Below are 18,557 nucleotides of genomic sequence, written 5' to 3' on the forward strand. Positions count from 1 at the left end.
ATTTCATTTTTGCACTCCTTTTTTTCTTTCTTTCTTTTTTCTCTTCTACCTTTTTCTCTTCTTTCCCCCTTATCTCTCAACTCTCTTAGCTCGGGTGGCCACCTTTATTTGGGGTTAGTAATATCGTAAATACAATAGTGTTCAGTGCCTGGTACGTTGTGCCTTGTTGTGTTGTATTTTGTGCCTTTAAATCAACGCAGCAGATTCAAGCAACAGCGGCCTCCTGATCACCACACGCTCTGCCTGGGGAACAGTTGCTGTGTGTGAAGCCTCCCTCCACCAGCCAGAAGAGCCACCACAACTGTGAACAGCACCCACCAGAGGCCCTGCTATCAACAGAGGAGCCGCTGCTATCACAACCGCCCAAGGAGCAACCACAGCCCGAGGAGCCACTGCCACCCAGGGAGCAGCCACTGCCACCCACGGTCCAGCCACTGAACGACTCAACAACTAGTCATGTCAGTGAGATCAAACATGGGTAGACAAAGAAACCCCCAAAGGAAAGAAAAGGAGGACTCGCCAGAAAAGCAGCTAACTGAGACAGAGATATGCAACATGACGGAAAAAGAATTCAGAATAAGGTTCCTAGAGTACATGCACCGGATGTTCAAGAAGCAAGAAGAAGCAGATGAAAAACTCAACTACTTATGCAAGAAGCTAGAAGAAACAGATGAAAAAATCAACAACTTAAGTAAGTCCCAAGAAGAAATGAAGAGCGACATAGCTGCAATAAAAACACCATTGAAAGTATCAACAGTAGACTGGGAGAAGCGGAGGACCGAATTAGTGAATTAGAAGACAAGGAAGCAAAACACACTCAAACTGTACTGCAAATGGAGAAAAAAATTAAAAGACAGGAGGAGAGCCTAAGGGAACTTTGGGACAACATGAAACGAAACAACATACGAATAATAGGGGTGCCAGAACAACAGAAAGATGAACATGGATTAGAAAACCTATTCGAAGAAATAATATCAGAAAACTTCCCTGAGGTGGGGAAGAAAAAAGTCACACAAGCCCAGAGAGTCCCAAACAAGGTGAACCCGAAAAGACCCACACCAAGACACATCATAATTACCATGGCAAATGTTCAGGATAAAGAGAGAATCTTACAGGCTGCAAGAGAGAGACGGAAAGTAACATACAAGGGATCTCCCATTAGATTATCAAATGATTTCTCAACAGAAACACATTAGGCCAGAAAAGAATGGACGGAAATCTACAAAGTGATGCAAAGCAAAGGACTGAATCCAAGAATACTCTATCCAGCAAGGCTATCATTCAAAATTGAAGGGGAAATAAGAAGCTTCACAGACAAAAAAGGGCTAAGGGAGTTTATCACCACCAAGCCAGCCATGCAAGAAATGCTAAAGGGACTGGTGTAAACAGAAGAAATATCAAGCTCAGAAAGAAAACAGCCACACACACACACACAAAAAGAAATGGCTACAAACAAGTACCTTTCAATAATAACTTTAAATGTAAATGGACTAAATGCTCCAACCAAAAGACATCGAGTGGCTGAATGGATAAAAAAACATGACCCATACATCTGCTGTCTACAAGAGACCCACCTCATTAGAAGGGACTCACACAGACTGAAAGTGAAGGGATGGAAAAATATCTTTCACGCAAATGGAAAGGAAAAGAAAGCTGGGGTAGCAATACTTATATCTGACAAAATACATCTCAAAGTGAAGGCCATAACCAGAGATAAGGAAGGCCACTTCATAATACTAAAGGGATCAATACAACAAGAAGATATAACCCTGGTAAACATATATGCACCCAATGCAGGAGCACCCACATACATAAGAAAACTTCTGGAAGATGTCAGGGGAGAGATCGACAACAATACAATCATAGTAGGGGACTTTAATACACCACTGACATCACTGGATAAATCCGCTAGACAAAAACTCAGCAAAGAAACAGCAATCCTAAATGACTCACTAGATCAGATGGACTTAATTGACATCTTCAGAACACTTCACCCCACAGCTGCGGAATATACATTCCTCTCAGGTGCTCATGGGACATATTCAAAAATAGACCACATATTGGGTCACAAGCAAAGTCTCCACAAATTCAAGAAGATTGAAATCATAAAAAGCTTCTTCGCAGACCACGATGGTATAATGTTAGAAATAAACTACAATAAAAACAACCCAAAATACTCAAACACTTGGAAGCTGAATAGCATGTTATTAAATATTGATTGGGTTACCGATGACATCAAAGAAGAAATTAAAAACATCCTGGACACTAATGACAATGAAAACACAACAATCCAAAACCTCTGGGACACAATGAAAGCAGTCCTGAGAGGGAAGTTTATAGCTCTACAGGCCTATCTCAAAAAACAAGAAAAAATGGTAGTTAGCCATCTAACTCTACAACTCAAAGAATTAGAAAGAGAGCAACAAGAAAACCCCAGAGTGAGCAGAAGGAAGGAGATAATAAAGATTAGAGCAGAAATCAATGAAATAGAGACCAAAAAAACAATACAGAAAATCAATGAAACCAAGAGCTGGTTCTTTGAAAGGATAAACAAGATTGACAAACCCCTAGCCAGGCTCACCAAGAAGCAAAGAGAGAGGTCCCAAATAAACCAAATCAGAAATGATAGAGGCGAAATAACAACAGACCCCACAGAAATACAAATGATTGTTAAACAATACTACGGGCAACTCTACTCCAACAAACTAGACAACCTGGAGGAAATGGACAAATTCCTAGAAAAATACAACATTCCAAAACTCAATCAGGAAGAATCTAAAAACCTCAATAGGCCAATAACTATGGAAGAAATTGAAGCAGTCATCAGAAAGCTTCCAGCAAACAAAAGCCCAGGGCCAGACGGCTTCACAGGGGAGTTCTACCAAACATTCAAGGAAGAACTAAAACCTACCCTCCTCAGACTACTACAAAAAATTCAAGAGGAAGGAACACTTCCAAGCTCATTCTATGAAGCCAGCATCACCCTAATACCAAAACCAGGTAAAGACATCACAATGAAAGAGAATTACAGGCCAATATCCCTCATGAACATAGATGCCAAAATCCTCAACAAAATCTTAGCAAATCGGATCCAGCAGTACATCAGAAGGATCATACACCATGACCAAGTAGGATTCATCCCAGAGATGCAAGGATGGTACAACATCCGTAAATCAATAAATGTGATACATCACATAAACAAATTGAAAGAAAAAAACCACATGGTCATATCAATTGATGCAGAAAAAGCATTCGACAAAATCCAACACCCATTTTTGATAAAAACTCTCAGAAAGGTGGGAATAGAAGGATCATACCTCAACATAATAAAAGCCATATATGACAGGCCCACAGCCAACATCATACTCAATGGACAAAAACTAACACCATTTCCCCTAAGAACAGGAACAAGACAGGGATGCCCACTCTCACCACTCCTGTTCAACATAGTACTGGAAGTATTAGCCATTGCAATTAGGCAAGAAGAAGAAATAAAAGGCATCCAAATTGGAAAAGAGGAAGTAAAACTGTCCTTATTTGCAGATGACATGATATTATACATACAAAACCCTAGAGACTCCATCAAAAAGCTACTAGACTTAATACATGAATTTGGCAATGTAGCAGGATACAAAATTAACCCCAAGAAATCTGAGGCATTTCTATACACCAATAGTGAACTTTCAGAAAGGGAGATCAGAAAAACAATCCCATTTACCATCGCACCAAAAAAATTAAGATACCTAGGAATAAACTTAACTAAAGAGGTTAAAGACCTCTACTCAGAAAACTACAGGACGTTGAAAAAAGAGATAGAGGAAGACATAAACAGATGGAAGAACATATCATGTTCTTGGATTGGTAGAATCAACATCATTAAAATGTCCATACTACCCAAAGCAATCTATACATTCAACGCACTTCCCATTAAAATACCAATGGCCTTCTTCAAAGATCTAGAACGAACTCTCCAAAAATTCATCTGGAATAAAAAAAGACCCCGAATAGCTGCAGCGATCCTGAGAAAGAACAAAGTAGGTGGGATCTCAATGCCAGATATCAAGCTGTATTACAAAGCCACTGTTCTCAAAACTGCCTGGTACTGGCACAAGAACAGACATATAGATCAGTGGAATAGAATAGAGAGTCCAGAAATTAGCCCGAACCAATATGCTCAATTAATTTTTGACAAAGGAGGCATGAACATACAATGGAGCCAAGATAGTCTCTTCAATAAATGGTGTTGGGAAAATTGGACAGATATATGCAAGAAAATGAAACTAGACCACCAACTTACACCATACACAAGAATAAACTCAAAATGGATAAAGGACTTAAATGTAAGACAGGAAACCATAAAAATTCTAGAAGAATACAAAGGCAACAAAATCTCAGACATATGCCAAAACAATTTCTTCACTGATACAGCTCCTAGGGCAGTTGAAACTAAAGAGAAACTGAACAAATGGGACTACATCAAAATAAAACGCTTCTGCACAGCAAAAGAAACCATCAACAAAACAACAAGAAAACCCACCTCGTGGGAAAACATATTTGCCAACGTCATATCTGATAAGGGCTTAATCTCCAAAATTTATAGGGAACTCATACAACTTAACAAAAAGAAGATAAACAATCCAATCAAAAAATGGGCAAAGGATCTAAATAGACACCTTTCAAAAGAGGACATTCAGAAAGCCAAGAGACATATGAAAACATGCTCAAAGTCACTAATCATCCGAGAGATGCAAATCAAAACAACAATGAGGTACCATCTCACACCTGTTAGAATGGCCATCATCAACAAATCAACAAACGACAAGTGCTGGAGAGGATGTGGAGAAAAAGGAACACTTGTGCACTGCTGGTGGGAATGCAGACTGGTGCAGCCACTATGGAAGGCAGTATGGAGGTTCCTCAAAAAATTGGAAATGGAACTCCCATTTGACCCTGTGATCCCACTTCTAGGAATATATCCCAAGAAACCAGAAACACCAATCAGAAAGGATATATGCACCCAGATGTTCATAGCAGCACAATTCACCATAGCTAAGATCTGGAAACAGCCTAAGTGCCCATCAGTAGATGATTGGATTAGAAAACTGTGGTACAGCTACACGATGGAATACTATGCTGCTGTTAAAAAGAAGGAACTCTTACCATTTGCAACAGCATGGATGGAACTGGAGAGCATTATGCTAAGTGAAACAAGCCAGTCAATGAAGGAAAAATACCACATGATCTCACTCATTCATGGATAATTAAGACCATTACAAACTTTTGAACAATAATAAATACAGTGGCAGAGCTGCCTCAAACTGATTGTCGGACTGCAGTGGGAAGGCCAGGGAGGGTTGGGGGACAGGAGGGAGGGGAGTAAGAGATCAACCGAAGGACTTGTATGCACCCATATAACCATAACTAATGGACATAAGACACTGGGGGGTAAGGGAGGGCAGGGGCTTGTCAAGGGCGGGGGGGAAAAAGGACACTTATGTAATACCCTTTGTAATACTTTAAGCGAAAAAATAAATAAATAAATAAAAAATAAAAAAAATAAAAAATAAAAAAATCATTAATTGCTGGAAGAAAAGCATCCAAAGGCAAAATGCGTGTGGCTCTTCCTATCATGGCATCTCTTTTTTCTTTCCTTATGTTACATCACAATTATTGTTGTCAACATCATCATCACTATTCTCATGGTCAAACTGCTTCTAAGAGTGTGTAGTAAAGAATTTAACCTTGCCCAGAAAGATGTCTAGTCTTTGCCCTCAGCTCCTGGGAGGCAAGCTCTAAGCCCTTGGAATGTTCTGCCTGATGAGAGTGTCTTTGTTCACCTGGGGCCTTGGGACGTGAAAGACAGTCTAACAATGTGATGTAGGGTGGGGGCTTTGGGTCACATGGTACCAGCTCAATGTCCAGAGGGCCTGGTGACTTGAGGTCACTGTGGGCAGTCAACCATGACTATGTGACCAAGTCCCAATAAAAAATATTTGGCTCAGATGAGCTTCCCTGGTTGGCAATACTCTACACTGCCACACCGCATAGCTGAGAGTCAACACTGTCTGTGCCTCCCCTGGGAGAGGACGGCTGGAGGCTCTGCACTTGGAACTTTCCTGGACTCTGTCCCCTGCATCTCTTCCCCTGGCTGACTTTCACCTGTAGCCTTTCACTGTGATATAACTGAGAGTGTGACAACTTTCAGTGAGTTCTGTGGATCCTTCTAGCAAAACAGCAAACATGAGTATGGCCTTGCACTTGCAATTGGTGTCAGAAGTGAGAATGGTGTTGGGGATGGTTTCCTAACTCGGCAGAGGATGTGGAATGAAGACTAGAAAATAAATGCAGAGTTTTGCTCCATAACTCCATGTCTTTGGCAAGCTCACCTACTAGTAATGTTTCTGGCTTGATTTTCCTCAATGAAGATCATCTTAATCAGGTTTATAAATATTCCAGAGTGGAGCATGTGCTCACCCAGTAAGAATTCAGAGAAAGGAGGTGAGAAGTAGACAGAGCACAGGATGTCAACTCAAATGTGGGGTCCAAACACCAGCTCCAGCACAGCCCGGCTCTTTTTCCTGGGCCGAGGAGGCCTGGTGTATAAAGAGCCCTATTCTAAGTGTGTGAGCAACTGACCTACTGGGACCAAATTTTTTTGGCTACTAGGTAAGGTTACTCATGTTTCTGGTGAATAAGTCCCACCCCTTAATTACTTACCTCTAATTACCGTACACTGAAACATAAGGCTCTCATAGCCGAGGGCTACAACCACTAGAATGTCCTTTTCATCAAAGAAAGACTATGACTATAGTCTTTCTTTGGAAGCTCCCAGTTCTCTCACTAGTCAGAAACATTGTTCTGAAGGTGGCAGCTTTCAAAGATTGTATTTCAACTTAATCTAGCATTCAAGCTCTACCTCACCGCAGCCCAAAACTGCAGTCTTTTTTAAGGAAACCCCCTAAGAAGCCACATGGAAAGGTTCCCCTGAGTGTAGACACACCGGTTAGAGTGGAGTGAAGTGCCCCCTTCCTCAGTTTCTCTAGCAAGTACAGATTCCCATAAAATCATATCCTATTAAGCAAGTTGGTTCCTAACTTAGAGAACTATGGGATAAGCTGACACCCTGGCATTTCTGTCCTGTTATTCCTTTTTTAATATTCTTTCAGCATTTAAATTCTCCCCATAGCTCACTGTGGCCTTATACGAGATTGTTTTTAAAAGGAACATACAGATTCGCTGCTTTATCTGAGTTCCTAGATTAGTTACAGACACATAGATGTTTGATAAACATTTGTTGAGCAAATGAATAAAGAAAATATAGCAAAATGCCAAGCCGCATCTCTTCCCATCACCCACACAGCCTCTCTGTGTTGTAAATATCCAGTTTATAGTTTCTCTCCCCTACAATCGGCTCAGTGAACAGGGACTGTGAGTACTTCCAGGGACACAGAAACTCAAGAATATTTCAAACAACAGGTTAAAATGCTACATGGGTAAGAGCTGATGTGATCAGAATGAGTTGACAATGGCCACCACCAAAGCGTGTCAGAAAGTGAGACCAAGGCAAAAGCTGAGGATTCTGCTTTCCGGCTGCCAACACAGAAAGAACCACAAAGCAGGCCTGCTCCTGTCTGCTTCTATTTACAACCATGAGCAGAAATTCCTTTCCTGCGTCTTCATGTGGACGTGCCATTTCCACAACCTGGCAGGTTACTGAGGCCCAGAGATGCTTCCCACCACCTACTCTTAGACTTAGTCATCTGCACGAACCTCTGATCATATCCACTTTGATTGCCAAAATGATAGGAAATAGCACAACCTCTGTTTCACAGAAATGAAATAAATGCACAGAAAAAAAAATCGGATGTTTATCTGAGAGAATGGCACAGCCACCTTCAACTGTAAGAAGAGATTTCTAAAAGCCCATTGATTGGACTGGCAACTACCTTAACAGATGCTAACACAGGTGCCCTCAAGCCCATATTAAATGCATTTTCTGTCACATCCCAAAGCAATGGAGGCGCTTCTATGTGATCTTAAGATCTGAAAATCATGCACAGTTAGACTGAGAAATAGAAAAGCAAGCTCCTCCTAGTACCCCCACCCCTGATTGCTACAATGTCCACTATGCTGTTAACTATGGATCCTCCAGGTCCAAGTAATAACCAAACAAAAATACTCCTTTTCTTCTTGCATTACATAAAGACATTCTTTTTCTACATTTTAATCAGCTCTATGTTAATACCTCTCCAGGAAAAAAAAAAATGGATGTCCAAACCTGGGGGGGAAGGGAACAAATCCAATATAATAAAAGCCTAGGTGGCGTCACACCCTCATGCGATGGCCCCCACAAGATGGCCGCACGCACAGTGGAAGCTCCGCGTGGTGAGGCCTGGGGGTCCCACTGCTCTGCGCAGCGTGGAGGAGGCTGGTCACAACAGGGGAGGGCACTTGGGGGCAATCAGGCTGGCAGGGGAGGGCAGTTGTGGGTGATCAGGCTGGCAGGGGAGGGCAGTTGTGGGTGATCAGGCTGGCAGGGGAGGGCAGTTGGGGGCAATCAGGCTGGCAGGCAGGCGAGCAGTTAGGAGCCAGAGGTCCCGGATTATGAGAGGGCTGTCCGACTGTTGGTTTCCCTTGGCAGTTGGACATCCCCTGAGGGGTTCCAGATTGGAGAGGGTGCAGGCCAGGCTGAGGGACACCCCCTGCCCGTGCACAAATTTCATGCACTGGGCCTCTAGTTGATTTAATAAAAGACACTGCTGTTTTTTTTCTTTAGAAGCTTAATCTTATATCTGACTTTCAAAAGTATGACTATGTATTACATTGATTAAAAAATATTTTTAATAACTAAAATTAAAAATCCCTGTGACCACAAGATAGAATCAATATAAAGAAGAACTAGAGATCGTAAGAATAAATCTCAAGGTAGTAACTGGCCATAAACCAAATGATCATAAAACACCCAGTCATTTAAATCTTACACATTCTTATAAAAGCATGCTTTCCCCTCACTTTGTAATTATGTCACTTTAAAAAGCAGAAGTCCTACCACCAAATGGACTCCCAAGCATCTGATAAACCTTCCTATTTCTCTGATTTATCACAGATACAATAAAAGTACTTCTTTGACCAATATTTTCTTAACTGATCAAATCCTCAATTCCCACATTGTTCTTTTGGTCTTTAGTGTATACATTAAATGCTTCGGTCTAACCAAACTAATACCCATTGTTTTCCACAGTAGTACTTATACACTTGATAAGTATCCAAACTAAACATAAAATCGCTCCTTCCAAAAAAGGCAACTGTTCAATTTTGAACAACAGAATTGGCTGTAAGCTTTTTAAAAAATACACACCTAGACACCAATAGAATGCATTCTCCAGTTACAACCTAAAACCTCTACTAAAATGATTCCAAAACCTCTTACAATTACCTTTGAAGTTTGGCTTTTATATAAAAGCAAGCAACGCATGAAAATCAATTCATTTTAAGTCTTCCTAAACCAGGCATGTTCAGGCTTACAAATAATTATGGGTAATAATTGCTACTTAGTATATATGTAATCAAACCCACTTATTGTGGTTTGGCTTTAAAAATAGACTAATTGATTTAATAAAAACCAATTAAACATGGCATTTAGGAAACATGATTTGCTTACCTCTGTTGGTTTGTGGCAGTCTACGAGAGCTTCCTGGAATGAAATACACAGAAGGTAAGTTTTATTATTTTAAAAATCAGTATCATTTTAAAGGTGAAATTAAAAATTATTTCTTCTTTATAGTATTATTCTAAACATGGTGAATCAACATTTCATATTGACTATCTAGAATCACACTTTATTTCAATACCCACTGACCACCTAGAGATATAAAGAGTTGTGCGGGACCGGGGTGGTTCGGTGGTTGAGCTTTGGCCCAGGAAACAAGAGGTCACGGGTTTGGTTCTTGGTCAGAGCACATGCCAGGATTGCGGGCTCGATCCCCAGTAGGGGGTGGGCAGAAGGCAGCCAATCGATAGTTTCTCTCTCATTGATGGTTCTATATCTCCCTTCTTCTTCTAAAAATCAATTTAAACTTATTTTTAAAAAGATATAAAGAGTTGTGTCCTTCATATGCAGGAATGCCTTACATTTTCCAGAGCACATGCATGCACAGGCATACACACACACACCTTTCCTTTGGGCTGCCAACTTGGTTAATAATGAACGGGATATACTTAAATTGAGACAGCCCATGAAAGACGGTGACAATCACACTGGATAATCACACTGGAGAGTCAGGGGCCTGGGTCACACCTCTACAGGCTTCAGTGTCCTCACCTGGGAACCAAAGGGGATGACCTGATGGTAGCTACACCCCTTTCAAGTTCTCAATGTTAGGAAAACTTGATGTCATTCCATGCTGTATAAAACTGATGCCCGCTTTCCTTTTTTTAACTTTCATCTCCCACTTAAATTTACCAACAAGATATAATCATTAAACCAAGACTTGTTTGCCACTCAAGGGATGTTAGTAATTATTAACACATTCATACATTAAAATGTGCCCTTTAATTGCCTTTAGCGATCATTTGCCCCTGGTAATAACCAACAACCATTAACAGTAATTACCTGTGAACATTCAAAACATTGGCAAGTCAAAGGTTGACTGGTTTTAGAAACTCCCAAATACAGATTTTTAAATGATAGATTTGACCTCTTCTGGGAAGGGAAATAAATATTGTATTACTGTGGGCCAAGGAAACATGAGACATCTCAGCATGTACCAGGATGCTATCAGGTGAGCATACTCTAGTAAAAGAAACTTTATTAAACAGAATTATGTTGTACATAATCTTATGTAGAAATGAATGTCATGAATGATATAATCCACAACTGCAAGACCAGAGTCCTGGGTTTAGACACCCAGTTCCAGCTCAGCCCTTCTCCCTCTCATACAATTGTTGGGCATCTCTTCCTTCTCTGGCAAATGGATCTCAAGAGGAAGAGCCAGCTCTCCCTCCCAAAAGAAAAGGCTGGAAAAACTCACATCCATAAGGTGCTTCGAAAACTGACTGTTGTCAAGAACTGCTTTACCGTCAGAGAATCAGAGATGAGCTTCATGAGGGTGAATACTTAGCATCCCATCGCTTTCCCCTCTGCAAGCTCAGGAACCCCGAGTGGATTCAAGCACCTACAACGGGAAGGTTCTAGATTTTGAAAGCTGCTTACCCGTAATTTTAAAGCTCTCTCTTCTTCACTGTCCGCATCAAGAAGATCATCAATGTCAATTTCTACATCTGGCATTTCTTCTTCCTGGAGGACAAATGGGAAGGCATTCTATTTAGTGAGAAACTACATCGTGCTGAACCAACTTAGTTGAGTTAAATAAATGACTAGATCACCAGTTGACAATAAAGGGGAAGAAGAGACCAGGAGGAAGAGGAGGGAAAGGAGGGGAAGGAAGGGGAAATGGGAGAGAGGAAAAGGGAGGGAGGGAAAACAAGAAAAAGTAGGAAGAAGGAGGGAGAAAAAAGAGGAGGGAGGGAGGAGAGGGAAGGGAAGAGGGGGAACAAAGGAAGTTTAAGAGTCACAAAGCAGTAAAAAGTAAATTTTCAAAAATAACAACTTTCTGCTTTCGGGCAGAAAACTGCAATGATAAGTACACAAGAAGGATTGGTAAATTATAGAAAGAGTAGTGAGAGTTGGGGTTTCCTACCCAACGACTCCCCTTCTCTCAGTGACTACTGGATCTTTGATTCTTTTTGGGGGGTTGAATAACTTCTTTTATGACTCTGGGTCTGAGGAAAACCTGATTTTGTCACAGGTTTCTGAGGTGGGGCACTTGGATGAGTCTCGCCTGAGCCCAGCCCCAGTTACTGACTCAAGAGAGGACTCGGACCCAACTGAGATCAGTGAGGGCCTCTGGGAATAGAAGCTCTTCCAACAGACGCATCCCTCCACTCTCCCTCCGATCTGACCGTGGGCTGGGGAAGCTCTGAGCCTGAACATTGCCAGCAGTCATCATGGAACCCGAAAGGAGTGGGGCTGGCTCCACAAAGGGGCAGGGGCAGAGAAATAGGGAAAGAGGGTTCTGGAGAATGTCACTCAGTCACCGAGTCAAACCTCCTCTAAAACTGGCACCTTCACAAGTAAATCCCTGTTATCATTTCAGCCAGAATGACTGGAGTTTAATATTCCCAAAACTAAACATCCAATCAAGAAGTTAGGGCAAGAATGTATGGCTGGAATGTGTGAAAGGCCTCACTGACTTGGAACCCGTACTTCCAATCCAAAGTAAGTCTTTGCTGCTTCTCATTTCTCCTGCAACCTGATCTTCCCCCATACCTCTGAGGGTGCTGAAATCAAATCACATCTAAGAAGCGCTGTCATTTTGCATTGCACCTTCCCATTAGGAGTCACCTGCATTCCAACCCCTCCAGCCACAGGGATGGGCGAGAAGCGATTGAGAAACATGTGGGGGGGGGGGGGGGGGGGGAACACCTGTGCATCCACCTGGCTTAGCCGCTCTGTGTCAGCTGCATCATCTGGTCTTCAGGGCAAGGCTGACTTCCTGAGTCTTTCCTTTCTAGTAAATTGCATTTACTAAGAACATTTTCCCCTGTTCCAACACAAAAGCAGACCCAAGTGTTTTGAGGACACTGAGGACTCTGATACACTCCTGTGAAACCATAGGGGCTGCTGCCCTGACCTGAAATGCACGGGGCCCACTTGCATCCAGTCCCTCTGTCTCTCTGAGTGGAGCCCTCCTGGGGCAGAGCAGAGAGGTATGTACAGATGTGGCCTCTTTATGAGCAGAGGATGCTGGGAGGACCCCAAGGCTCCACTCCGTTGTCAGGACACCAGGAAAGACCACACTGAACATGTGTGCAGCTCCCCCTCCCTGGGTACCGGTCTCCTTGCCCAGCCCTAACCTTCCCCTCCACCACCTGCCTGTGCCTGCCCGACTTCCTCTTTTTGTGTCTGTGTGAAACCACGCCGAAAGAATTTAAGATGACAGTGGTGGAGCTGTCAAGGGTGCCAGACTTCTCAGAGTCAAAGGACTGGTGGGACCTGAGACACCATCCAAGAAATGCCCTTGATGACAACACCACCGGCAGCCCCTGAACTCGGAGTGATGCTGGGAAGGCACAGCCTCGGGGCCTCCCGGCCACGGCCTATCTCAGTCATAGTCTATTTCCTTCCCTCTCCCCACCCCCCACCCCCCATATCAGTCATTTGGGTGCAGCATTTAAAATGTTTGGAGCAGCAGGTATATATTTATGTGATGGTTCATGAAATCAAGCAGAGGAAGACGGTGTAGGACCTGCTCCAGGAGTCACAGGTACAGGGCCTTTGTGTCTGCTCTTCTTAAAGGAGATCATAAGTAAATAATGGCTTGCCCAGAACGCCAGAAAAGAGTTTTCCTGCAGCTGCTATTCAGCTTTGATGCCCCACCCAATTTGGTTAAAAGGGCTTTTACTTGTGTCGCAAGACGGCAAGCTCCAGGCCTGCCCACGTAGGAGGCCCCGGCAATTAGGTGTCCTCCTCCCAGCTCTCCCTCGGGCCCCGCATGACCCACTTTCCCCAGTCCTCGAGATCCAGGCCGCCCAACATGGCAGCCACAGGTGGTGTTTAAACTGAAATTCACTGAAATGAAATCAACAAAGAATTCAGCTCCTCAGTCGCATGAGCCATAAATTTCAGTGCTCAATTACCGCCTGCGGTGAGTGACTACTGCCCTGGACGGTCCCCATAGAGCAGTAGTTCCCAACCTTCTGGCCCTTTAAATACAGTTCCTCATGTTGTGACCCAACCATAAAATTATTTTTGTGGCTACTTCATAACTGTAATGTTGCTACTGTTATGAATCGTAATGTAAATATCTGATATGCAGGATGGTCTTAGGCGACCCCTGTGAAAGGGTCATTAGATCACCAAAGGGGTCGTGACCCACAGGTTGAGAACCGCTGCTATAGAGGCTCTCATTCCTCGGGACAGCACTGCCCTGGAGCCCACCCACCCTGGACTAGAGGTGGGAAGCAAAGTTCCCTTCCTTCTCAGAGACCCTCAACAGGAGTAAAGAAAATGCATCGCGAGGCCACCGCCATTACCCAAGGCAGGTGGCTGGGAAACCCTGGGGGTGACCATCCCGGTGGGAAAGCTGATGCAAACTAGTCCCCCAGTCATTACAACAATCATGAGGCAACGGCACTGGCTACCAACCTATGTTGCTACCCACCCTCATTCATCAGAGGGTAGGAGGGACCTGAGCCCAGGTGCGTTCCCACCGTCCATGATGCCAAACCAAAGTCTGGATGAGAAGGACATGGAGACACGGGCCACAGAGGCACATGTGGGAGAGGCCTGGGCAGCAAAGGCTGATCTAGTATCGGGTATAGAACCCTGTGTCTATTTGGCATTCAACATTTTTAATGAGGAGTGTGGAAATAGTCTATATTCCATTGACGGTTTCTGTGTCTCTACCTTCTGAATAAAGCAGTATCACTGAACGTAACCTTAGTGACACTGCTTACTCTGGTGTCCCAGAGTTCACTGGGGCTTGGGGGTTTCCCCACATTAAACACAGATCAAACAATCACTTCAGAGTCGCTGTGGTAAGCCACCGCCTGACAACATGTAGTCACAGGCCCTCCTGTAGGGACGCACGGAACAAGGCACCTGATTATTTGGCGCCTCTTTCCTGCTGGGAACCCACTGTGTACGAGGCACCATGTGTCAGCCGCTGTAAGGCTCTGTCTGGGACAGACATGCCATCTAAGCTCAGGACAAAACAATGTACAATGGCACCAAAAGAGAGAGACAGCCCAAGTGCCCTGGCAATTAAGGAGAGGGAAATTTCCACCTGGGCCGGGCCGGGAGGTTTCACAGAGGAGAGAGCATGTCAGCTGGCCTTGTGGAATAGCAGGATTTGGACAGGTTTAAAGGGGGAGGGGGAGCACCCACAAGAGGCAACAAGGTACAAAGGAGGCCAGAATACAAGGTGTGTTCTAAATACATCGTGCAGAAAGGCCCTTTTCTTGAGTCGGATAGCAGATATTAAAAGAGGCTACTCAGGAAACAGAGATGAGCGCTGAGGCAGATAGGGGCTCTATAAGGAGTAGTGGGGAGTGTGGCAAACATGAAAACGAGTCCCAGGAGAAGACAGCAAAAAGAACACTCCATTCCTGCCTATTGCACTCAGGGCTGTGAGATCCTCCAAGTTTTCAGGAAAAGTTGAAAATACAGATCTTTAGTGTAAAAATATCTTGATTTCTTTTAAGTTGGTTAGTAACTCCTTAAAATGTTGTGAAAGACAAAGTCCGTCAGCCTGACAGTTTCCCCTCATCCTGTAAGACCAGAGCCACTGAGGGCTCCAGAGCGAGGGTGGGAAATGCCAGGAGGGCAGCTGGCCAGCGGCAGGGCCCGGGCGAAGGGAGGAGGTGAGCAGGCCGCTGAGAGGCTGAGAGGCACTTCGCTTATCGCTCATCACCCGCCTCGGGGAGAGTAACAGGGCTTGAATGTAGGTTGTGGTGAGAATGAAGATTTCAAACACTGATAAGCAGGGAGGGCAAAGCAGGTGGAATCTGGAGATGACCTGGATGGTGAACGAGGGAGAAGGACAAAGTAGAGAAGATCCCAGTTTTGAGCTGAGAGGTTTTGGAGAAGACGCCATCATAGGACCACACTGGGACCCTGAGGACATTTCACAAACCAACAAGCAGTTCTGCGTTAAGCCATTTCCAGTGCCTGCCCCATGCCCGATGAGCGAAGTGCCTCTCAGCAGCCTCCTCCCCTCCTCCCTTTGCCCAGGCCCTGCAGCTGGGCCAGCTGCCCAACTGGCACACCCAGGGGCATGCTGCCATGCTGAGTGACAGAGGCACAGCCCTGCCGGCAGAACCCTTGGCCTACAGCCAGGCCTGCAACAGCCAGGAGCTCCCCACAGGCTCAGGCGCCAGGCTGCAGCAATGCAACTGAGGCAGGTCCCCGAAACAGTCAGCCTGGGTGACAGCACATGCCACATACCACACACACACTCGCATGCACATACACTCACATACACACATTCACATGCACACACCACACACATTCACATGCACACAGCACACACACACATTCATATGCACACACCACGCACACACATACACATACCACACACACATTCACATGCACACACCCCACACACATACCACATACACTCACACACATTCACATACCGCACACACACATTCACATGCACATACCACATACACACATTCACATGCACACCACCACGCACACTCACATGCACACATACTCAATACACACACGCACACTCACATGCACACACCACACACACACTCAACGCATACCACATGCACACACACTTCTAACGAGCTACACCATGAAGCCTGTCAAGTGGAGTGTCAGCTTTTAAAAAATAGACACGCTCACCTCTCTCCACAGTGAAGGGGGCAGGACTGCTCAAGCTAAAACAGCTTGAAATGGATTATGGTTTTCAAGCTCCATGACAACCAGCTTAACAGCTTGCCGAAGGTGACAGTGGCTCACAGCACAGTCTCCGCCTCAAAATGGGGGTGTGAAGTGCCCTGGGATGGCAGCCCTACGAACACTGGCAGCTGAGGGAGACTCATGAGCAGCGGGGCCGGGGGTGGAGACAACCTGTTATGACAGCCACCACCTCCGAGGGCCCCTTACTCTAGGCCTGCAGGGGAAACCCACACAGGAAGACGCCGGAGAGCGGAGGCAGCCTGCAGCCTGGGGGTTGGGTGAGTGCCCTGTGAAAATACTTACACATCATGGTTTCACTTTATGACAATCCAAACAACGTTCTATAAGCAAGCCTATTTATTCTAAGAATCGTCTGGATGGCTGTTCGCTAGCCAAGTTGGCTCTGTGTGTACACATTGGCATCGAGCAGAATTACGTTGTCATGGGTGACTGAGAAAAAGGCCAAAGGGTAGGTTTAATACTTAAATGACTTATTTACACCAAGCAAAGCCAGAGATGTCGCTTTAAGGACGCTGAGCGGCAGCAGTCTGCACCTAATTCCCAACCCACACACGTGACACCCGCCACCACAGTGAACTCATGTTGTACAGCTGAGTGCCACTGGCTGGCTATTTACATTTGATTTGCAATTTTGATTTGATTTTATAATTGGAAGAACCATCAGCAGAAGGAGTTTATACTTGGTTTTAAGTGGGATATGTTTAAATATTATATTATTCAACGTTTAAATCAGCCCTGGGATCTGGAAGACATTTCTTCAGTTAACAAGGAGCCAGCTTTGCCGCATCACTGGAGGGGCCTCAGAACATCGGATGAAGGGAGACGGGGAAGCTTTCAGAAGGAAAACGGGTCACACGGAAGGACAGAGGACCGATGCCCTCAGGCCTCCCAGCAGCACCGCTGCCCGCAGGAAGCCGAGGAAGCAGTGCGCAGGGGCAGCAGGTGGGCGCAAGGGTGGGTGTGAGCACTGGCGCTGTGGACTCCGCGGTGAGGGGGGCACTGGTGAGAAGGTGCTCAATCCGAGAAGTTAGGGGAGCACGGGATGCTGACTGCAGGAGGGAGGAGCTGTGTGGGAAAGCGGGATGACGTGGAGCCAAGCTGAGGAGGTGCTTTCCCAAGTCTGAGCCCCATTTCCCTTCCCCACCCTCCATGCAGGGCGCTCCTCCTCCACCCCCAATCTCTGCCCTTCTTAAAACCAACATATAGTGACTTGTTGAACAAATGAATATTTCTGGAGAGATTATCGTAGCTCTCCAGACGCAGTTTTTAGAAAAGGACTCAGAGTCGGACAGAAAGGGTGTGATGTGTCCCACCCTTGGTCTCAGCGGGTCATAAGGCCACTCTTTTCTGAGATAAAAGGACCTGGGGGTGGGGAGGGTCTGGGTCAACAGGGCACAGAACAGGAACCCAGGGAACAAATCCTCCATCTTCCCACACCGGCCCCTCTGACCTGCCTCTCAGCACAAATGAGACCCTTGGGCAGGGGCCAGGGAGTGGCCAAGTGCAAGGAGTTTAGAGAGAGACCAGCCCAGGTTTAAATTCCATCTCTGCCACTCACTACCGGTGTGAGCTGGGGCAAGAGAGCTCACCCTCCCAGCCCTTGCCCTACGCACGTAAAATGGGGGTGACTGATTCCAAGAGCTCAATGCAAAGTTGGCGTGAAGGTGCCCGGGCGTGGAGCGCATACTCAGCAAACGGTAGCAAGGACCACAGAAGCTGCTAAGTAGCCTGGGCACCGAGGAGCATTCGTTACTCTTTCTAAAAAGAAGTTCAGCCCTAACCGGTTTGGCTCAGTGGATAGAGCATCGGCCTGTGGACTGAAGGGTCCCAGGTTCGATTCCAGTCAAGGGCATGTACTTGGTTTCGGTCACATCCCCAGTGGGGGGTGTGCAGGAGGCAGCTGATCGATGTTTCTCACTCATCGATGTTTCTAACTCTCTATCCCTCTCCCTTCCTCTCTGTAAAAGAATCAATAAAATATATATATATTTTTAAATTTCAATGCAAATGTCTCTTCCCAGGAACCTGTCACTCCTGGTGCCTGAATATTTCAAGTAAAGACCTA

At 45.0% G+C, this 18,557-nt stretch overlaps 1 protein-coding gene across 1 annotated transcript in view; it reads right to left on the reverse strand.

Annotated features, from left to right (window-relative positions):
* Nucleotides 1–18,557, reverse strand: part of PPP1R14C (protein phosphatase 1 regulatory inhibitor subunit 14C) — a 62,455-nt gene that overhangs the window by 16,582 nt on the left and 27,316 nt on the right. The window contains exons 2-3 of the mRNA XM_070417472.1: nt 11,213–11,296; nt 9,662–9,694 (exon numbers count right to left, since the gene is read on the reverse strand). Of these exons, the coding sequence (XP_070273573.1) occupies nt 9,662–9,694; nt 11,213–11,296 (117 nt within the window). The remainder of the gene's footprint in view (nt 1–9,661; nt 9,695–11,212; nt 11,297–18,557) is intronic.

This window comes from Myotis yumanensis, unplaced genomic scaffold, assembly GCF_028538775.1.
Source record: "Myotis yumanensis isolate MYYU_CA2020_CCGP unplaced genomic scaffold, mMyoYum1.0.hap1 SCAF_6, whole genome shotgun sequence".
NCBI lineage: Eukaryota > Metazoa > Chordata > Mammalia > Chiroptera > Vespertilionidae > Myotis > Myotis yumanensis.